This window comes from Fukomys damarensis, unplaced genomic scaffold (genome assembly GCF_012274545.1).
Source record: "Fukomys damarensis isolate Sample0158 unplaced genomic scaffold, DMR_v1.0_HiC HiC_scaffold_18, whole genome shotgun sequence".
Lineage (NCBI taxonomy): Eukaryota > Metazoa > Chordata > Mammalia > Rodentia > Bathyergidae > Fukomys > Fukomys damarensis.
In genome coordinates this window covers 33,974,780-33,998,588 of record NW_022900930.1, presented here as the reverse complement: position 1 = coordinate 33,998,588, position 23,809 = coordinate 33,974,780, and the positions used below count along the sequence as shown (strand labels likewise).

Here is a 23,809-nt window from a genome sequence, read left to right as displayed (position 1 = left end):
ATATAATTTTTAAAAGTAGCAGTAGCTAACATAAGCTGTTTTAGTCAATTCAATAGAGGGTATTACAGTTTATAGCTAGATGATGCCCAATACTCATGAGCTCATAGGTGCGGCTTTTGAAAATGCTAGCATTATGGGGCAGTAAGGCTGACTTGGCTGTTGGGAGGTGGGGTATGGTCGGAAGAGGAGAGTCTGTGAGTAGTAGTCTCCATCTCCCTCCCTGGTTCCTCTCTTCCCTCTCTGTGTCCTGGCTGCCATACCGTGAGCAACTTTCTTCCCCTATGCCCTTTCACCAGGCTCTTCTACTTTGCAGCCAGACAACTATGGACTGAAACCCATAAAAACCGTGAGCCCAAATAAACCTGTTCTCCTTTAACTTGGAGGTGTTTGGTATTTTGTCCCAGAGATGACAGAGTGACTAAGAAAGGGTGCATAAGTTTTTGTAGATTAAAGTAAGATGTACGCATATCTTCTATGATGTAAAGCACTATACATTCAATCACTGCTCATTCAAAAAATAATTATCACATGACTTCTATATTCCAGGTCCCTCTCCATTGAAAACTTTAAGCCCTTGGGCAGCAGTTACTTTTTCTAGGATCACATTTTATTTGTATTGCTTAGTAAGAATATACCCCAAATATCAGTATTGTCTAAGTACTTTCACTAAATTATTTTATTTGAAAATGAATACATTACACCATGTCAAACCTGTGACCTAATTTTAACTTTAAATTCACAAATTTGAGAGGAGGCTCAGAGACTAGAATATCTTCTGTGATCTTATCCAGCCCAAAGTAGCTCTAATAACCAGTTCCAACTTTCTCCTTGCTCTGTTCCTCTCTCTACTGTAGGATTTATGCAAGCTCGATCTTATGGACATGTTTACAGAGTCCTCTTAATCTAAGTCTAGAGAAATTTGTAAATTTTATAGAACACTAGGGGAGTTTCTGTATAAATGAGAATTACAAATAATAGAAATATGCTCAAAAGTTAGTTTTAGCTGTACTCAATGAAAGCACTTATGAATGTTACTATCCGGTTCAAGTCTTTTTAAAAACTGTTCTTTCAATACTTTTAGCAGGTTAAAAATGGAGAGAAAACTTGCTTTCCTTTTTTATGTTTCAAGAGAGATTGGAAAAAGAAACAGACAAAGGAGCTGAAAGGTTCTAGCACATTTTGATGTAGTCACTGGTAACTTTTCAGTTCTGTCTTTACTGGGAATATAAAAAGTCCCCGATTGGCAAATCTGAATTGATTACATCAGCCTAGCATGAAAGGTGTGGGGTCTTACTTGAACTTGATATTTTTTTTTTTAACCTATCACCTTCATTTGCAAAAGATCTGAAGGCTCCACCACTCTGTATCCCCTGCTCTGTGAGCATCCAGGTCACTGCCACCAATCTCTCCTGGGTGGCTTCAGAAATCTTCAAACTGACTTTTAAAAGTGGACTTCCTGTTTCCCTTTTGCTCCCATTAGATATTTTAGCACCTTGAACAGAGGTCTGCTAAAATGTTAGGTCAGATAAAGCGGTCCCTCCACTGGAAAACCTGCCACGGCTTCCCATTTGACTCAGCACACCGTCCACTAAGGCCCTGTGTTCTGTCCAAGCTCTGCGGTCTCACTTCCCACTGCTTTCGCTCAAGGCCTCCCCTCTGGCCATCACGATCCATGTGTTCTACTTTGTCTCCAATGCCCAGAGTGGTGGCTGACACATAGTAGGTATTCAAAAATTTTAAATCAACGAATGGGAACCACTGTAGTTTTTGGGCTCATATTGACATCTAAAATAGCAGAAAATTTTCTCAAGCCTCCTATTTTGTGTTTAGATGCTAATATTTTGTGAATTATGGGCAATTTATACTTTTAGGTTTCAAAGGTTCTGAATCACTATTTCCTCTGAATTTTCTATTTGCATTCCACATTCTATTGTCCTATTGGGCATAACTCAAATCCTTTACTCCCATAAATACTGTGCACAGCATACTTCTTGAAGATTTGAAATAATGGGGGAGATGGGATTAAAAGAGAAACCAAAAATGAAGTTTCAGGTATCCACTTTCTTAAGATCCATGAATTTCTGCACTGAGGACTTTTAATGAATGGTTTTATCTAATTGATGTCCAGTTTCCTTCCGCTTAGTTGGTCCTAAGTTTTCTCTTTGCTATCATACTGTATTCTTAGGACATCTAATTTCCAGGGAATTTTTCATTATTGAGTCAATTCATTTCATACAATTTCTGCCGTTTAGTAGATAAAATTAATTTTCCTAATTCTCTGATGCCCATTTAATACAAATGACATTTGTTTTACAGTGCTATGTGATGTTCTACAACTCTTTAAAAGTGTTCAAAGCTTGGATATAGCTTGACTACACAGTTTTCTTAAAACTCAAAACATACCTCTATGTGGAAATTTATATTTATTTTAGAAAAATATACTTCATATTGATCAGGCTTTAATTTTATCTCCTTGGTTACATTATAGACTACAGTTTATTTATGTCAACCTTTGAAAATATTTAGATAAATGATTTCAAATGGTAAAAATTTTGAATAGTTGTAATAATCTAATATGTATTTTATGACAAAATACTCCAGTCTTCCAATTTATACTTCATTTCTAAAACTCACACTAGTCATACATTACTTGACATGCCACAATTTTTTAAGAGGCTTAATGTACAGGCATTTAAATCATAGCCTGATGATATTCATCTCTCCATAAGGAACTATTCATTGATGGGGCATTTTTTGGAGTACGTTAAGTAAAACAGCTTCAGTCCGGTCCTTGGCACCAAGCAGTCCTGATGATTAATGACCTACACTGATGATTGGCTCTTGGTTACAGATGCCATGGACCTTCAAGAAGTGGGACTACAGCGAATGGAAATATCTCAGCAGTTCTTACTCAGCTGAGGGATTGAGGTGACCGGACATGGTAGGATACGCCTGGCGTATAAAACTTCATACACTCTTTTTGGCTTTTCTTTAGATAACAATAAATTCTTTTCCATTTTTTTAAAATCTTAGAGTTAGGAAAGTCTGCAAAAGAGGGAACGTTATGAAACAAATGCCATTACTAGTAGTTTTACTAAAACTCATCTACAACGGTCAAATTATAGCAATGATTTTTGAAATAGTCTACCATTGTTTCCCTGGAAACAGAATAGGCATGAGTTACATACCATTTTGAATTTAATTATTTTTTTAAAATTCCAAAATAATTTAGTATAAAGTGTTAGTTTCAATGAAAATTTATGCAACAACATAAGGCAACCACAGAGTTCTTTACAGTAAAATAAAAGAAAAAAACAATTTTTTGATGGACTGCAAAGTAAAAGCCTAAGTGGCTTACAAATACATTTTTGCAATCTGATGGATTTAAAGGCTTTCCAAAAGTTCTCTAGTTATACCACTACAGAAACACATACATGACATACATGCTTGATATCACTCTGAAAGACTAACAATAATTGCTTCCTCCAGATAAAACATAGAACTAATTAATCTGAAAAACCCATGAATAGTATGATTAGTTGGGTTTCTTCATAAAGCTTCTTTTATAATTTGGGCTAATCTCTGGAAGGCCTAAAATAGAAAAGAGATAAGAATCGTTAATGAAATTAGAATGCTTTCTTGGAAAAAAATGATTGAAACTTTAAAAAGTTAAACAGTGTTTATCTGAGGCTGGATAAGGCAAGAAGTTAAACTTGATATTAACTGGGCAAAAGGCCATGAATATCTACTAAAATATGTAGATATAGCTACTTGAGATTTCTAGGAGTTTTTTTGTTCTCAAAACACTCATGATCTTCATTTTGTATTTTATCCACAACACAGATTATTTTATATTTTCATGTAATATCTCACCTGCAAATGCATTCTCTATAGTTTTTTGTCCAACTCTATTCATATATGAAAGCAGGGAGAATTTATGAAAAGCACATTTAATGATACAAGAAAGCAAGTAAAGAAAGAACACACCAAAATGGAATATGTCCCCAAATAAGAATAAATTCTACTAATGGTTAATACTATTCAATTTAAAATTCTGCTTTTTGGATTTCCACATGCATAGTGCTTAGGTTCTTGTTTCCTTGATGCTTATTACTCTGGTTAAAGTTGGACTGTAATTAAGAATATTATTGATTTGGAGTGAGTGCAGTGGTGAAGCTTAATTGCCAACTTGATTGGCTTGGGAGCTTCCCGGAGGAATAATAAGGGACACTTCTGGGTGTGTCTAGGTGGCTCACGGAGACTGACCTGAAGGACTGCATCTGTTCCACGGCCCCTTCTCCTCTGGCACTGTTCCCCTGATGTGCTTCCCACCCATCATGAAGTGAGAACCTTCTTCTATCATGTTTCTGCCTTGGACTCAGTTGAATACATGCTAAATCTTCAGCAACTGAGCAAAAATGGAGCTTCTCTCCTCTAAGTTGTGTACGTCAGGTATTTAGTCCCACAAATGAAAAACTAACCAATATGTTGACTCTGCCCATGCTTTTCTTCTTCAGGGGAAGAGACTGCAATCTATTGTGAACTTGTACTTTTCATTCATGTTAGTTCCATGAAGGAAGGAAAGACAATTTCCCTATAAAATGTTGGTAATCTTCCACACAATTCTGAAAAGTTATTCACAAAAACAATAAACTTTAACTTGTTTAGTCTCGCTCATCTACTGAGGTCTCGTAGTAAAGTAAAAGGGGGATACTTAATGGGAGTTCACAATCGTCCATAAAGTTCTGGTTTTTGGAAACCCAAGAAAATATTAAGTAATGTTTTTAATTTAAAAGGTCAACACATGCACCAAAGCCCAGAATGGAGGGCTGGTGTTACTCTGAAGAGAATCCCGTACTCACCACGTCCATCTGTTCTGCAGAAACAGTGGAGAAGCAGGCTCTGAAGTAAGGGCTATTAGTGGAGCTGTCCTTGTAGAAAGCACTCCCAGGAAACAGTAGAACCTAAGAGAGGTTGTGAAAAATAAGTGATGTTGCCCCTGGGGAATAACTAAAATGTAGATCAACCTAACCTCAGAGTGAGAAGGATGTTCTAAATTTAAAAGCAGTTTAAGAAATCATAACAGAAGAAACAAAATACATAAAAATTGTGTCACCCAACAAACAAGTCTACATGAATAGACTGGTCAATGCTATTCTTTACTTAAACAATGCACAGAAACAAATACAGACACACACACACACACAAAACACTAAATGTGCAAAGGACAGCTTAGTAAAGGAATGTAAAAGTCTATAAAATAATTAATGATCTAATCTAACTGGAAAATTCAATGAGATAGCATTTCAAGTTAACAAATTAGACAGTGATTTTTAACCTGGGATCTTTAAGATAAGTAATTGTTGGCCTAGCAAAAAGCAGGAAACAATATTGTAGGGAATTGCAAGGGCCATGAGATGGGAAGAAAATAGTACATTAAAAGAATGAGAGCCAAGTGTGGTGGTGCATGCCTGTAATCCCAGAACTCGGGAGGCTGAGGCAGGAGGATTGCTCTGAGTTTGGGATGAGCCTGGGCTGCATAGTGAGTTCCAGGTCAGTCTCAACTACATAGTGAGACTCTGTCTCAACCCCCCCTTCAAAAAAAAAAAAAGAATGAGAGGTGGTAAAATAAAATAATACATAAAATGAAGAACTAAAAATGAATGTTAACTAAGTGTGTGAAGATGGGGGGTGGAGCAATTGCTCTTCATGGTGACCACCTGTAGCCAAACCACAGATTCCCTTTTGCTTCTCTCCTTCCCTCTTCTACTCCTCCAGTCTTTCTCTCCAACAACTGAGCACTGAACCTGGTGCATATATACTAAGCACACAGTCACTGAGTCACACGCACAACGCTTCTACTGTCTTTTGATTATGCTCAACCATACGAACCAAAGTCATGGATGCTATTTTTAGTCCTGGCCCATAAAAATGTTCCCATGTGTGATCTGCCCTATTCTTTCCACTTTCTAGTGATCTTGGATTCTATAAGAATGCCAGAGAATAAGATGAAAGGAACTGAGGTCTTTGAATCATAGTTTTCTGCAGATTACCTTTTCGAATTTTATGTGAATCAGACATGAGCTTCTTTTGTGTTATATCTTTGTGATTTTGGAGCGCATTATTTATAGCAATTAGTTTTAACAGTACAATCACGCTCTCTGGAAGCATTAATCAACTGGTTGCTGTTACGTGAAAAATCTGGGTACTGTCACTAAAAGAAGATGAGTTGGGAGTGCAATGATTTGGGGGAACTCTTTGGAAAAGATTTTATGGGTTTCTTTATGCTGACTCAGAAAGCGTGGAAGTCATCATTTTTCTCAATATAATAAAAAAGTTGTGGGATGAGCTAGAAACAATCACCTGTAATAGGAGAGAGTGGTAATAACCTCTTAGTAAGAAAGCCAAATGCTGGGTAGAAGCAGTAGTGATAAAGTTGGAGAGTATTTAGAAAAGGTAAAGGAACATCCAACAGGATTGTGGAATAAACAAAGAGGATGAAAAAAAAGTACAGCAGAATACCCTCCATCCTTAGCACTTAGCTCAGAAATACATACAAATAGCTACTTATTGATGAGTTCGATGAAAATAGTATTGATAGGAAGGCAAAGAAAATGTCAAGTTCATGTAATACATTACAATAAATTTGTCTGAAATACGTCAGTATATAAGTGCCTACTATGTGCTGCTACTAGGATTAGAACAATGATAAAGGATAAGTCCTGTTGTAAAGTAGGATGGTCAGAGAAGGTAATACCTTTTCCCTGTTGTCCGTCTCTAAATTTAATCTCTAGCCTAGTTTGTCTCTTATGTATCAGTGTGCTACCTTGCCATCCTCATCCCAATCTTATTTATTCTGTGTATTCATTCAAGACAACAGTGATTCTAGAAATAGTCTCATTGTTTACAAAGGATGACTGGCAAATGTGATAAAGGAATTAATTAATGGAAGAAGCAAACATATTAGGTAAATTAGAAAGCTACACAGAAAATTTTCAGTTAGAATTTGAGCTTAATCACTGGCCACAAGTGAAATCTAAGTAGATTCATGACAAGTATAGAAGGAGAAAAAGAGAGACAGACAAACCTATAAGAGGTAATTTCATATGGATAATAAGGATTCAATCTTGTCTATGTAATATTAGCTATGTAAAATGACTTCACAATCCCAAATAATGGAATATATAAAATCTCTTCAAAAATACACAATAAATGGTCACAAAACCTAGGTGGTGAAACGATGAATTATTTAAAAAAATTCCTTGCACCTTCCAAATTTACTTATAGAGTCATATTCGGGAGCATTTATTATGTGCCAGGTATTACTCCAAGTGCTTTACACATACAGTTCATTCAGCCATCACAGCAACCCCATGAGGGAGAGATTCTCACTCTCTGCTTTGTAGATGAAGCACCAAAAGGGCCACTTACCCAGTGACGCGTGTCCAGCAGTGGGCAGAGCTGGACTGAAACCCACAGAGTGTGGCTCCATAGCAATCTCTTAGCCACTGTGCTAATCACTGGCTGAGGTGAATGACTGTGCCGCCATTCACTTAGACCAACTGAATAGTTATGTAACCCTCACGTTTATTACTATTTTAATAAGACATAGCATGCCTAATATTAGAACAGTATCAGTTGGCTACTGGGGAATACAAAACACCTTTTTCATTTTTAGTCAAGTCAAAAAATTACTTTAAATACAAGTGCAACTTTTTATTTAGGTGTCCCCTTCCACCCACCTCTTTTTTAAGGGCTTCTTCTTCAATCAGTTGTTGTGAATTAGAAATGCCTGTAATTTTAACCCATAAAAACATACCAGCAACAGGTACATGCCATTCTGCCAGACCTACACACAAAAGAGAATATGTGTCAACTATTTTTTTCTGTGACATAATATGGTCATTATAAACTAGTACTTCCAAAAGGTTCCTTCAGTGATAAGATTTAAAAAAATATAGTTTTATGAGTCCTGAAAACAGATACTCTAGGATTATTTCGAGGAGTCAGTGTGTGGGTAAGAGGGAGGTAGGGAGGGAGACTGAGTAGCTACTGTGTGAACAGTTACAACTGCAGCCAGCCTTAGCGGAGAACTAGCAACACAGTGCCTCTCTCCTTCAAATAATTAGAACCATAGCTAAGCCAAGTGTGGCTGCTTCCATTTTAAAAGACAATTCTTCAATTCCTCCTAGAGTCTTCTGGTGTTTCAATTAATCTTATCTTTTTTGTGATAGTTTAGAAGTTCAGTATATTAGTTTTATCAGAATGTAGTTAATTATGAAAAGAAGTACTTAAAATTCAAGAATTCCATATGCATTTGTTAGCTGTATGTTCCTAATGGATAGAAAAATCAAGAAGAAAGAATATTTATTTTGATTTTAATTACTGTTTTTTAAGAACCTCTTCTCTAGTTACACCTTTTTCTTCACCATTTCCATGCAAAATCATGGAACAATATGCTTATGAAATAGAAATTTATTTAGTTTTTACCAATACCTCATAAGGAATTAGATAGGAAAGGAACTGAAATTTTTTATTGTTACTGATACAACAGGCACTTTAAATGATATAGTTAAAGCCACATTATTCTTCTGACTGCCTCCATAATGAGAATAATTCTAACACATTTTGAAATCAAATTAGTAAGAGCTAATACCAGATAGTAACTGTGGTTAATTACTAGAAGAGAAAGAAATTGTAATGCGAGATCTGCTTTAGACTGCACTACTAGTCCTCATACAGCTTACTCGGAAACAGAGCATATTATTTGTTTGGAGCAAAATTTTGAAATAAATAATAATTTTGAAGATGGCTATTAGCTGTAAGTTATGGCTGCTTGGCTTCTGGACTCGATTTTTTTTTTAAGAACCACAAATTTTAGCAACAGATGGCAGAAGTGTGCTATTCTTTGTAGGATGTTACTTGTGAGATCCTTTGGAGGGAAACATCTTTCAAGAATGCTCCAAGATTAGGGATTTCTTCTCACCACTAGGAATGTCAATAATATGCAATATTTATCACCCATTCTTACAGGTGTTCTTGTTTATCATAAGGACACATGCACATTTTACTCACCACTTAACCACTTCTCCGCAGCTGCCAATATGGCGTCTCTCTGTAGAAATCAATAATCCTGGAAGAGGCGAACAATGACAAAGATATGCTCTGTACATGGACTGCAGAAACGAAATTAGCTTTGAACTCCAAGTTATAGGAATTTGTTTTCTCTCCCGATTAAAATGTTGAATGTAACATATAGGTAATAAAGGTAATGATCATGTATTGTTTACCTCAGAAAGGTGAAAATAAAAGATTTGGAATGTTTTCAATGTAAGGAAGTGATAAATGTGCAAGAAGGTAGTTATGCTTTAACCCAATTCAAGCATTATATAATGTATACCTTTATCAAAGTATCACACAATATCCAACAAATATGTACAATTTTTACATCTCCATGTGTTCATTAAAATATTTATTTACTAACAAAAAATGTTGAATGTTTGAGAAGCAAGAGTATTTGGGTTGACCATTTTTACAAGTGTCATATTTACTTTGTTGTGGATTCCTTAAAAAATAAATATCAATAGTGCAAAAAAGTAATTTCTATGTAAAACGTAGAACTTAGAAATAGGAGGGTTGATCTTTGTTTAATTGTCTCAAATAATGATTGCCATTTGCAAGGCAGGAGAATCTTTAGCAACAAAGACAGTACTATTGGCATGGTGAACCCCTGGTCTGGGAATGAGGGGACCCCTTCCTCCTTATTTCTACATGTCCTAGGAGTACCACACTTACACAACCACAGCAGTTCATAACTTGCACCATTGTGTTGACTATTTAGGTAGATTATGTTCTTACTCATTAGGACAGGCGTCAATTCCTGTGTCATGTGTCCCTCACAGTAAGTTAATTACTAAAGAGAATACTTTTGTGCACCCATCCTAATCTTGAGGGAACTTCAGGTTACCTTGGGGCTTCATTGACGCTGCTTTCAGGGCATTCCTTGGGTGCTCCTGGGAAGACTTTCTAGGTAATGAACAGGATTTGCCCTTTGATAGACTATTCCCATTGTCTAGCTTGGTATATTCAGGAAGGAAGATTAATAAACCAACACTCTGGTGCTGTGTGCTTCTTTTGTGGGGCTCCTATTTTGCTCATAAAAATGTTAAGAAATGATTCTATACCTGTCCACGTGAGCCGGGAAGCCTTCTTCTCCCCATTGCTGTAGAAGCTGTGATATCATGAGCTAAAAGAGAGACTAGGAACACTGTCACAATTCATTCCTTAAAAGTGTCTGCGTTTGCCAAACGCAGAAGCAAATCATCCAGACTACCGCTATAAAAAGATAAAGTATGCTGAATCCAGCTGTTGGCAGTCAGTGATTTATAGCAAATGTTGATAACCGTGACAACAACAGTAGTAAGAAGATCAACTATTTCTATGGAGCTCTTTATGTACCAGGCACTACAGAAACGCATCAATATATTTTCACTCATCTTCCCAATGATCCAATTATTAGAAAAGTTAGTTTTATTTTATTGATAAGAAAATCAAAGCAGAAGTGTTAATTTTTCTGCTGGTTACAGAGCTCAGATTTGAAGTCAGACTGTTCAGCTCCACATCCAAGATATTTGTTACAAGACTATTCTGCCTCTCTAAATATAAAAGAATATATAGTATTCTCTCTCTGTCCCATCTCTCTGAGCAGTGCTGAGAATCAAAGCATTTCCTTGTCCTTTGTAACACTGAGCTATATCCTCAGCCTAAAATATAAATGGCAATATCTAAAGTTCTATATCATATTTGGAGATTCTTTATTTAAAATAGAAGCTCTAAATGGTGTAAATGGATAGCAAACTGCTGCTGATAACCGATATTAAAAAATATAGGAAAAGACTCTAATTTGATAAGGCATGGGGACAGCTACACTTTATGTATATACAATATCAAATACCTTATGTGACTATTTTTCTATTCATTTTTATTTCTTATGTAGTAGTTCTACCCTAAAGATCCAATTCCAACACTTACAATAATTTTGAAATCCAGTAATTTCTCACAGCACCTGAGAAAATTTATACATTCTTGGAGGTTAATTTTACTTTAATTCCCAGTTCCTCCCAAAATAAGACCTACCCAGAAACACAAGTTCCAGCATGGTTTCAGAAGAAGCATTCCCTGAAAATGAGGTCAATTGCATCCTTTTCAGGGGATGTCCCTTTTCAAATCATGCTGGAACCTGTTTTTTGGGTAGGTCTTATTTCAGGGAAACATGGATGCAAAGCAGTCCAACTACTGTGTGTGGGTTGGTGGTGCAATGAAGGTACACAGTGAGTCACTGAACACGTTCAGATTTCTTGGTCTCTTTATAAGGTCCAAGTCAAGGAAGTCAAAGTTAGTATTGCTTCACCAAACTTGAGTCCGTTTTGTTCAGTTCCATAGAATAATATTTTGGTGTTCTCATAGGGGCACAAGCTAAGTGCAATACCTTGATTTACAAGCAGTTTGGGTTGTGCTGTGAAAGAACACCAGATTACCATAACTCATTTGTCTTTTAGCGTAAGCATCTATGGGATTTGGCCTGCTAATTCAGTCTGTATTGGAATTGGAGATTTAGCATTTATGAGTCTCCCTTCTTGTTGCCTTAACTTAATCTCACTTGCTGTCTTTGGCCATACCACCCTGAATGCGCTCAACCTTGTCTAATATTACTTGACAACATCTAATTGCTATACTGGTTTGATTTTTTAAAAAAACAGTACTTCAATTTGCACTTACCTGTGAGAAACTGCAGGGGTGCATTGATGATACTTGTGTGTGTAAAACAATTTTCTCTATCAATGGTTTTGGGCCCGTTACAAAACCCACTCTCAACCTACAGAAGAAGAGAAAAGTCTCTAAACCTATTCGCATTAACATATCACTGCATTGACTTCATTAGGAGGAACCTTTTCACCTGGGATAAATGGACCTAGAATATTAAAAATATTCTGATAAAATGAACTACTTATTTCAGGTACAACTGTAAATGTAGGTGCCCATTTATGAAATACATTAATGCAAGTGCAAGTTTTTCCAAATGTGTTCTTTCATAAGGATACCAATATTCTGAACTATCTCACTAAAACTTTAGTACCCAACCATCTTTGATAATTGGAGATTAATAAAGAGAAAGGATTATACTAATATTAATAATCACTATGCTGTTTTAAGGTGAAATTCAAGTTTTTTTTTTAACCCAGCCCTTTGCATTGAGGTACATCCTCAGCTGTCTTTAAGCCTTTTATTTTAAAACAAGATCTCACTAAGTGGCTAAGTTGCCCAGGCTGGGCTCAAACTTGCGATTCTCCTGCCTAAGCCTCTCAGAGTGCTGGGTTACAGGCATGCACCACCATGCTCAGCTTCAAGCTTCTTAAATGAGACATGCTTGGATTAAAATATACTGGGCTCAAATTAGAGACATGGACCTTACCCCGAGGAGAGGATTTTCGAAAAGGAATCAGCTCTGATGACACGCCCATCAACATCCATGGAGAGAAATGTCGGTGCCCAGGGCTTAAAATGGGAAGAAAAGTACTTTGGTGTGTGAACAGTGTTAGTAGCTGTAGGGTAACACCGAATAGAGCAGGGGAGGCATGGCTTTGGAATATAATAGCCCGAGGATCTCTTCTCTTTGTCTACACCTCTTTCCATGTAGTAAACCTGACATGCATGTTCTGTACTAGTATCTGCCTGCCTTCATGGTTTCCTTGTCAAACACAAGGTCTTCTTTATATTCTCAAAACAAAACTATTGCATAGTTAGAAAAACCTCTTTACCTCAGGGGTTGAAATTTAGGAAAAAGTGACTTGGAGGAAGGACTCAAGCAAACCTACTTTGGACAGGATAAAAATGAAGAGGGCCAGTAGCATTCAATTTCCTAGAGACTGTTGATCAAGATGTACAGAATGATCAGTCAAACAGTATAGAAAAATCAAGAATTTTTGTTTCTTCTTGGTGATGTAATTGGGTGACTGAATGCAATTGTATGTTCTCTGCAACCCTGGGAGCAAATAAACTGTTAGATTTTGGTGGACCAGACGATAGTAGTCTGTTCCACCTCTACTGTCCATTAGGATCTAGAAATCATGAAAGGCAGCAGAGGTATAGAGTGAGGATGAACCTAAAAGCCCATTATTTTTAGGAAAGATCCAGGCATAAGGGAAGGGGATGGTGAATCTGCATGCTGCCTGTAACACCTTCTTCTATGTCCATAAAAGAACAGCATTAACTGAACACAGCTCTACTTCAGCTTGAACCCAACTTCTCAGTCCTCCTTAGACATCATCCTCATCAGCCATTATCTCAAGACTGAAGCTGACACCCAAGTTAGAACGTGCTTCAACATCCCTAGGATGACACTGACGGAGCTGTGAGCTAGGGTATGGAGTTCAAGACCATCAGCCTGATTTAATCTGTTTGCCTATAGTCACAGTTTTGGGGGCTAGTGACTATTCTGAAGTTAAGTAATTACTAGAAAGAGAAGTCACACCAAAAATGAAAAGCACTGATCCTCCAGTTGGCCTGACCCTTAGACCAGTGCAACAGAGGAGCCCAACTGTGTGGGCTCCAATACAGCGGTGTTTGTGCCCTGCCCCGAACAAGAGAAAGAAAACCTCTCTGAGGCTCTTAGATGAAAATTGAAGCCCACTGTAGAAGTGAAGAAAATCTGCAATAAAGGCACACCAGACCACCATAGTTGGCAAGTTGGAGGAATCAGCATCTCACATTGGAACCTGGTCTAACTTCAGGGGAAAGACAGCTGGAATCTGCAGCAGAACCTTGCAGAGTTGAACCCAGCAGGAGGACAGAGATTTCAACTTGGGCCTTGCAGCCAAAAATCAGCCTAAACCTTAGGAGACAGCTGGTGGCTTGCTGAAATTAATTAGCTTAGACCTGCACACTCCTGCCCATGCTGTTCATTGTGTCAACAGAGGCATACATACTTGAAGGAGGCTCGCTATTTCTGTTTGTATTTTTTATTTTTAAAGTAATATTTTTCACTTATCTTTAATCATTTAAAATATTTTTATCTATCTTTTTCTTTTCTCATTTTTTTATTTTAATCTTCTTATCTTCCTTTCATTCTGTATCTCTCTCTCTCCCACCTTTATCTCCATTATGCTGCCTTTTTGTTCCTGTTCCTATCCTAATTTGAATTTATTTTCTTTCTTTTCCTGTTCTTCTCCTTTTCCTTCTCTTAATTGCCATTAATTTTAAAAGAAAGTGATTACATTATCTAGCCTCCCTATTCCTGTTAGTTTGTTCTGTTCTTGGGAATATTTTGTTCTGTCTGACCCTCTTCTCTTCAACAGTTCCCAAGCATTTGTGTGATCTTCCTGTGTCCTCTGACCTCACTTCTAACCTTCTCTATCCTATCTATATATCCCTCTTTCCCAACTCCTTTTAAATCCCCATCCTGAAGAGTAAAGTTGTTATATTGAAGAATTTATTCACTATAAACTTATTTTGGGTTGGTCTTTGATTTGATTTCATTCATATGGTGAAAAGTGATAGATTAATTGTCATTTTCTAAGTTGTGACTGATGCTATTGGGTTGCTGATTCTATCTCTTGGGCTAAGGTGTTGTGATTGATCTAATCAGTTGTTCTCTCTGGTATAATGAAAATGAGTTTGCCTCAGAGATATTAGCGACTCAAAACCTAAAGATGTTATCTGGAAGATTTAAGTATTTAGTCAGGAATTAAACCAAGGACCATACCAATGACAAAATAGCAATGAGAAGGCATTTAAACAAGACATAAACACAGACTTCCAACCCACCAAAGGTAAATTCTGGGGGAATTGAGGTGGAAAAGTCTGACAGTCAACTATCTAGTCACCCTGAACCAATAACACAGGAAGTAAAAAAACAGAAAAATGAGATTCTAGAAAAATTCAAAACAGAAGCAATTACCCAGATAACCACAGAGATGGTGAGAAAAATTAAAGACATGATTAGAGACTCTAGAAAAGAAACAGATAAAAAATAGATGAGCTCAGGACCATGATGGAAACCAAGAATGCCCAGCATAGGAAATAAATGGAATTCTTGAAACAGATTTAAACAGATATCCAGGAGATTAAAAACTCTATTGAAAGCATTCACAGCAGGATGAATGAATGTGAGGATAGAATTTTAGATATAGAAGATAGGATTGTGGTCAGTGACCATGAAAAGAGAGATCTCTTAAAAATGGCAAGGGACCATGAGAAATAAATCCAACAACTCTTAGATTATGTAAAGAAGAATAATATAAGACTGATACGAATCCATGAAGAAGCAGGAGAAAGTACAAAGTATGTAAAAAGTTGTTCACAGAATTAATGACAGAAAACTTCCCAAGCAGAGGGGAAGAATTTGACATACATATAAGTGAGGCATTTAGGATTCCAACTAGCCATGATAAAAAAACCAAAAAACAAAAACTACACCTAGACATAATAAGATCATGGAAACCCAACAGAAGAACAAAATATTACAAGCAGTTAGAGAAAAGAAACAAATCACACACAAATGAAAGTCCATCAGAATCACAGAAAACTTTTCAACAGAAAACCTTAAGTCAAGGAGAGCCTGGAGTGAGGTATTTCAAGTTTTAGAAGAAAACAACCTTCAACCTAGACTGATGTATCCTGCAAAACTATATTTCAAAATTGATGGGGAAATAAGATACTTCCATGTCAAAGAACACTCCAAACACTTCTAAACAATATCCTGGAAAAAGAAAGTGAAGACCATACCTCTATAAGGGCCAACAGAGTAAATATACCAGGCAAGGCAAGAAATTAAAGGGAGAGAGGGGAAAATAAAAAATAAAAGAACCAACAATAGGAAAATAACATGACAATGAAAAGTCAATACCATAACAGTTATAGCCATCAATGTGAATGGCCTCAATTCACCGATCAAAAGAAATAGTCTGGCAGAATGGACTAAGAAGCAAAATCCAACAATATGTTGTATATAAGATGCCCACTTAATCCACAAATAAATTCATAGACTGAGAGTAAAAGGATGGAAAACAGTTCTCCATGTGACCAGAACCTGGAAAAAAGTGGGGGTAGCTATCTTATTTTCAGACAGATTAGATTTCAAACCAAAACTAATTAAGAGAGGCAAAGACGGCCACTACATCCTTGTAAAGGGAACAGTACAAGAGGAAGAAATGATAATCATAAATATGCACTGAATACTAATGCCTCCAGCTATACAAAACAAATATTAATGGATATAAAAATGAAATAAGCACTAATACAATAGTAGTGGGGAACCTCAATACTCCACTGACAAAAATATACAGATCATCTAGACAAAAAAACCAACAATGAAATAACAGAACTGAACTAAGTCTTAGAACAAATGGATTTAGTAGATGTGTACAAAGTGTTCCATCCCACAAAATCAGAATATACATTCTTTTCAGCTGCACATGGATCATTCTCCAAAATAGAACATATGCTATCTAAGTAAATTCAAAGGAATGGAAGTTATCCCCTGTATATTATCAGACCATAGTGCAATTAAACTAGAGACCAGTAGCCTAAGAAACTGCAAGAACTTCACAAACACATGGGAATTAAATAAAACCCTGCTGAACAACCATTGGGTCACAGAGGAAATTAAAGAAGAAATTAGACAGTTTCTACAATTAAATGATAATGCCAATACAACCTCAAACAAACAACCTAATGCTTAACCTTAAGCTCCTAGAAAAAGAAGAGCAAGACAAACCAAAAGCTTGTACAAGGGAGGAAATTATAAATTTCAAAGCAGAAATTGCAATGGAGACTAAGAGAATGATATAAAAATCAATGAATCAAAGAGTTGGATTTTAAAAGAATAAATAAAATTAATAAACCCTTAGCCAACCTTATCAAAAAAGGAAAGAAAGGCTCAAATTCATGCAATTAGGAATGAAAAAGGTGAATCCACCAGCAATCCAGAGGATCATCAGTACCAACTTCAAAAACGTATACTTTAATAAAATGGAAAATACAGAAGAAATAGATTCCTAGACACATATGAATGTCCAAAGTTGAACAAAGAAGATATAAAAAGTCTAAACACCCCAATTACATTCAGTGAAATTGAAAATGTAATTGAAACATCACCAACAAAGAAAAGCCCAGGCCCTGATGGCTCACTGCTGAATTCTACAAGAGATTTAAAGAAGAACTATTGCCACTACTCCTTAAACTCTTCAATGAAATTGAAAGAGAAGCAATACTTTCAAATTCATTCCTGGAAGCAAGTATTACTTTGATTCCAAAATCAGGAAATGATCCAACCAAAAGAGAGAACTACAGGCAATCTCCCTAATGAGCATAGATGCAAAAATCCTCAATAAGATACTGGCAAACAGAATACAGAAAGTCATCAAGATGCTCATACACCCTGACCAAGTCGGATTTATCCCAGGGATGCAAGGATGGTTCAACATATGTAAATCAATAAATGTAATACACTATATTAACAGAATTAAGGACAAAAACCATATGATTATCTCAATAGATGCAGAAAAAGCAATTGACAATATTCAACACATATTCATGCTAAAAATCCTACAGAAAATTGGAATAGATGGTCTTTATCTCAGCCCGATAAAGGCTAAGAAAAAATAACAACTAATATCATTCTAAATGGTCAAAAACTAAAAATCTTCACACTCATGCTAAAATCAGGAACAAGATGACAGTGTCTACTGTTATCACTCCTGTTCAATATAGTTCTGGAAACATTAGCCATGGCAATTAGACAAGAGAAATAAATAAAAACAATAAACACAGGAAAGGAAGAGGTTAAACTGTCATTATTTGCTGATGATATGATACTCTACATAGAACACCAAAAAAAAACAAAAAACAAAAAACAAAAAACAAAAAACAACAACAAAAAAACTCCACCAAAAGACTGCTAGACTTACCTGACAGATTCAGTAGAGTAGCTGGATACAAAGTCAACACTCATAAAAATAAGGAAAAGAAAATAATATGAGAAAATGAACAAATGGAAATAAAGTATTTATAAATAGGGATGGGAGGAGCGGGTGAAGAGAGGGCAGGGGTAAGGGGAAAAAATGAGAACCAAGACCTGTCATGTAAAGGTACAAGATCCCAATTATGAATGTAACTGTACTGTATACCTAAAATATACCAATAAACTCAATAAGAAAAACAAAACAAAACAAAGTCAACACTCAAAAATCAATAGCCTTCTTGTACACAAATAACAGATTGAGAGAGAAATTAGGAAAACAATCACTTTCACAATAACACCCAATAAAATGAAACATCTAGGAATCAATCTGATGAAGGAGACAAAAGACCTCTATACTGAAAACTACAGAACTCTGAAAAAAGAGATAGAGGAGGATATAAGGAGATGGAAAGACATTCCTTGCTCCCAGAGAGGAAGAGTCAATATAGTGAAAATGGCCATACTTCCAAAATTTCTATACAGATTCAATGCTATCCCAATAAAAAATCCCAACATTATATTTCACAGAGCTTGAGAAAACAATCCAAAAATTCATTAGGAACTAGAAAAGACCTAGAATAGTGAAAGCCTTTCTAGGGAACAGAGACATGGCAGTGGGTATCACAATTCCCAACTTGAAACTATACCGCAAAGACACTGTGATAAAAACAGCATGGTACTGGCAAAGAAACAGACCTGAGGATTAGTGGGACAGATTAGAAGAAGCAGAAACAACTCCAGACTTTCTAAGCTACCTCATCTTTGACAAAGGAGCCAACCATCCTCTCTGGAGGAAAGATAGAGTCCTTAATATGTGGTGTTGAAAAACTGGCTTTTAACTTGCCAAAGATGAAAACTAGATCCTTATCTTTCACCATTCACTAAACTAAAATCCAAGTGGATTAAAGATCTAAATATCAAAACAGAAACACTAAATTTACTGGAAAATAAATTAGGTAGAACTCTCGAAGACATTGGCATAGGAGAAGACTTTATGAAGAAATCCTCAGCAGCATGAGAACTTGCTCAAAGAATAAACAAATCTCACTGAATCTCATTGAATTTGAATCTCATTGTATTAAAAGTTTTTACAAAGTGAAAGAAATCACCAATAGAGCTATGAGATAACCTAAAATGTGGGAAAAATTTTTACAAACTATTCCTCAAAGATTACTATCTAGAATATATAATGAACTAAAAAATTGCACAGCCCCAAATACACAGACCCAATTCAAAAATGGGCATCTGAAATGAACAGACATTTCACAGACAAAGAAATAAAAGCAGGAAATAAATATATGAAAAATGTTCAACATCATTGGTCATTTGAGAGATGCAGATGAAAACAACACTGAGATTCCATCTCATCCCAGAAAGAATGGGTGCTATCAAGAAATCACACAATAACAAATGCTGGCAGGGTTGTGGCATAAAAGGAACCCTTTTCCATTGTTGGTGGGACTGCAGACTGGTGTAACCACTGTGGAAATCAATATGGAGATACCTCTAACACTAGGATTAGAGGTTGCATCTGACCCAGCTATCTATCCCTCTGTTGGGTATCTTTCCAAAAGAATTAAAAAAATCACAATGATGAATGTAACTGTACTGTATGCCTAAAATGTACCAAAAAACTCAATGAGAAAAAAAGAATCATACCACGGTGATATATGTGCACCCATATTTATAGTGGCACAGTTCATAATAGCTAAAACTTGGAAACAACCCAAATACCCATCAACTGGTGACTGGATAAAGATGATGTTGTTTTTCTATAAAATGGAGAACTACTCAGCTATAAAGAGTGAGAAACTAGAAATATTTGTAGCTAAATGGATGCACATTGAGGGTATACTCTTAAGTGAAATAAACTGGACACACTTGAGTAAATACTGAACAGTTTCTCTGGTGTGAAAAACTAAAAGTGTAAATAAGATTCAAGTTATATAATTGATAGTGTTCAATAGGAAGAAAATGGCTAAAGGGGAAGTGGGAAGGGGAGGGGAAAGGAAATAAGGGAAAAGGACAAATGTGAAAAAAATGAAAACATGGAAACAGAGTCTTTGTAAATGGGGAAGGGTGAAGGCAGTGAAGGGAGGGCAGGGGTGTGGGGAAAAAACAAGAACCAAGACCTGTCATGTAAAGACACAAGATCCCAATGATAAATGTAACTGTATTATGTCCTTTAAATGTACCAATAAACTTAATGGGAAAAATGCAAAGTACTAAGTCGATGGTAAAATGGGAAAAATAAAAAATTAACATGGTGCTAAATTCATAATAGTTAATTTAATTCAAAGGTAAAAATGGATCGCTCTGCTCACCAGTCTGGCTTGTCCCAAATACAGTGTAATAGCTTAAAATAACATCTTTTAATAGTTACTATCTCCACTTACCTTGCTGAACTGGAGAAAATAGTAAGGATCATCTTCTATTATGAGGAAATCATATTTTCTTGCAAGCTAAAATGTTAAAATAATATATTTCATAAGGGCTCTCCAAAACTGAAGTCACTCAGAGTCATAATTCTTTGTATTCATTCTTTCAACAACTCTGTTGTTGTCCTTTATCCCAGACAGCGGGGATAAATTGAAGGAGGCACCAGGACTTCCATTCTCAGTCACCTTACGCTAGTGGGAAAGGCAGACTATGCATGCACCAGTGGATGCTAAACCAAAAAACACGACAGCGGGCGGGGGTAACTCCTAGTCAGAGCACTTTGTGAGATCACATTTGAGAAGAGTGGCAGAGTGTTTATTCACGTTGAGTCACTGAGAAGCCCTCCCTGGCAAGGTAGCTCTACAGCACAGAATGAGAGGAAGCAGCCGTGCACCAACAGGGGAAACGATTCTAGACTGAAGGAGTGAGAGTGGGATTCTGGGGGTGAGCAAGGGCCTCAGCACGTTGGAGGAACAGAAAGGCCGGTGGGGCTGCAGAGTGGGGACAGCTGGGATGATGACGGGGAGTCCTCGGGAGAGAAGGACTGTATCATGCAGCCCGCAGAGGCAGCTAATGGAGTCCGGACCTTCACAGCAAAGGGAAGAATTGTGAACAGGAGAACCACGAGTCTGGATTTTTGCATTTGCCATGTAGCAGGTGCCAGGATGCAAGTTTCACACAAAGAACGCGTGGTTAGAGACCAAGAGTGGAGCACAGCAAGGCTGAGTGACCAAGCCACCCGTCTAGTAAGGGCAGGTGGTGACTGAGAAGATGGGGTTATGAACTGCAGTGAGGAAAAATGTTGGGACTTGGAAAAACCTGATGGTGGAGTAGGAAAAGAGAGCAGGGGAAGAAAGAAAGCAGGCTCTTCCTGGAGTTTACAAAGGGCATTTATAGAGGTGGTGCGCAGAGGGGTTGTGGATTCAAGATTTCGGGTGGTGCTGGGGAAACCAGGAGTTCTATTTGGGCCAGATTGAGTTTGAAATGCTGTAGACATCCATGTGAGGACGTCAAGCAGAAAGTCAGACACAAAAGTCTGGCGTTCAGGGGAGAGGAAGGGCTGGGCAGTGTGGGTTTCTTGTGTGCAGAATGGGATATTTCCATGGAATTGCATAGGCGGAGTCTGTAAACCGAGCAGAGAGCTGAGGAGAGCACACAGGAGAGTGCAAAAAATAGTAAAAAGATATTTTGGACTTCATTCTAAGTGAAAGGTACTGGCTGACAGCTGAAATCTTACTTAGGAATCCACTGCACGTGATTAAATGGAACACAGTTTAACATGAGTTTGTTACTTATTTTAAAAAGGTATTTGTAAGAAAGGCTAGCGAGCACAGTTTGGGTGTAGAAAAAAAGACTTTTCAAGAGGCATATTTCTCTTTTCAAAGATCCCGTATAGCCAGAGATTTAGCTCAGTAGTTCTGCCGCCTGCCTCATTAGCATAAGGACCCGAGTTTGATCTCTGGTGCCAAAAAAAAAAAAAAAAAAAAAAAACCAAAAACCAAAAAACAAAAAACAAACATCCTGTCTAACTCAATGCACATTTTCTACTTTGAGAAAATGTTTATAGTAAAAAGCTGGGCTTCACAGGTACCCAAAGAGATTTTAGAGATGAAGAGCTTGCCCCTTATTTTTCAACAATTCTTTAAAATATGAAATGAAAAGGAAAAAGGAGCAGAAGAGTCAAGTGAAAAAAATATAATGAAAATTAAATTGTGGTCAAATACTAATAATCTCACAAAGTTTGACATCATACCAAGAATGTGAATGTGAATATGCCACTGAAGGGAAAAGAAAAATATCTTAGAAATAAAAGCCCTGGTAATGTGCTATGCAGAGATTTATTAGGGCCCTTCTCATAGGAGAAGTCCTCTTACTAAAAATCATCTTCCTTGAAAGCAAGGGGGGAAGAAAGGAAGTTTACAGCACTCTTGGAAAATGAAAGAAGTGAAGCAGGAGCACAGCTGACTGACACATTCTTTCCAGTACCTTGTAGATCTCTGTTTTACGGTCACCTGTCAATGAGTTTCCAGTGGGGTTGTTGCCATTTGGAACAGTATAGAGAAACTTGGGGGTGTTTTTGTTGGGGTCCTTGGAATCTTCTGGTTTCCATTTGGAAAGTATTTCTTTGAGGGCGTCTGGGATAATCCCAAACTCATCACTGGAGCGGGATCAGCTGAGGACCAACAAAAAAGAAAAAAAAGAAAAGTTTAGGAGCCAGACACGAATACAGGACATAAGTGCAATTTAAAGAAATACTAACTAGGAATGTACTATTTATCTCCTCAAACATAAGCCTGCCCTGAGCTCCAAGCTCTCGAGGGTTCACACGGTCTATTGTTTCCCTGGGGTAGATTCTAGGAGAACAGTTGTACATTTTTTTTCCTACGGTGATTGAACCAGAGTCCTTTGTACCGAGTCACATCTCCAAAACCTTTTTCCTTTTTGAATTTTTGACAGGATAGCTCAAAGCTGCCCAGCCAGGACTTGAGGTCGTAACGCTTCTGCCTCAGCCTCCGAGGGTGCTGGGATTTCAGGTGTGCACAGCAATGGTTGGCTGTGGGTTGTATTCTCTTGCTCCAGTCATGTCTGGTTTGGCCATGTGTCTCGCTCTGGCCAATCAATTAAGAGCAGAAGGGATATTTGTTCTTTCATGAAGTTTAAAAATCCAACTTGTGGTTTTCTAAGTCTGTTTTTCCTTTGCTCTGTGATTGGCTGTGATCTGGGCAGAGGCTGTTTCTGCCGACTTGGGGATTGGGATGAAGGTGCCACAGAGCTGAGCAGGGGCCATGTTGTGGGGTAAAGTGTTACAGGAGTCAGTTGCTGAGGTGTGACAGTCATTCATCAGAGAGACCCTTTTAACTGAATTATCCCAATAGCTCGAGTTAGATGTGGAGGTAATTCTGGGGATCTGAAGCCATGGGGAATGTTTCACCTGCTAGGGAGTCGGGTGAGGCTGATGGTTAGAAAGTTATTGTTGTGAATTGCAATCACTTCCCTGTAGATTCCATCCTATATGTCTACCAATCTAAGGACATGGAAATGGAATTTAAATTTTCTCTCACATGGCAACAATCAGATTTTAAAAGAGAAATGTGTGAAGCAGAGGGTCCATTTAATGCATACTGCATATATCGTTTTTGAGATTCTCTTGTCTATAGGTGAAAGCTGCTATTTTGTTTTTCAGTGGACAGATAACTCTCAAGGTGCAATAGTTTCTTCTATTTAGTATGAGTTGTCATTTTGCAAAAATGTGCACTTACAGCTTTAAGTGTTCCGGAATAAACTGGTTCATCTAGGAGGATGTTATCTCCGGGATTAATTATCATTTCAAATGCCTAGCAAAAGAAGCAT

At 37.1% G+C, this 23,809-nt stretch overlaps 1 protein-coding gene across 1 annotated transcript in view; it reads right to left on the bottom strand.

The window, feature by feature from the left end:
- Nucleotides 1-3,266: 3,266 nt before the first annotated feature.
- LOC104866024 (kynurenine/alpha-aminoadipate aminotransferase, mitochondrial-like) overlaps nt 3,267-23,809 on the bottom strand; it is a 30,083-nt gene continuing 9,540 nt past the window's right edge. Inside the window, 11 exon segments of the mRNA XM_033765442.1 lie at nt 3,267-3,591; nt 4,863-4,964; nt 7,743-7,849; nt 9,076-9,133; nt 10,109-10,115; nt 10,185-10,246; nt 11,779-11,875; nt 12,473-12,555; nt 20,416-20,481; nt 22,445-22,628; nt 23,693-23,793. Of these exon segments, the coding sequence (XP_033621333.1) occupies nt 3,550-3,591; nt 4,863-4,964; nt 7,743-7,849; nt 9,076-9,133; nt 10,109-10,115; nt 10,185-10,246; nt 11,779-11,875; nt 12,473-12,555; nt 20,416-20,481; nt 22,445-22,628; nt 23,693-23,793 (909 nt within the window). The 3' untranslated portion in view covers nt 3,267-3,549.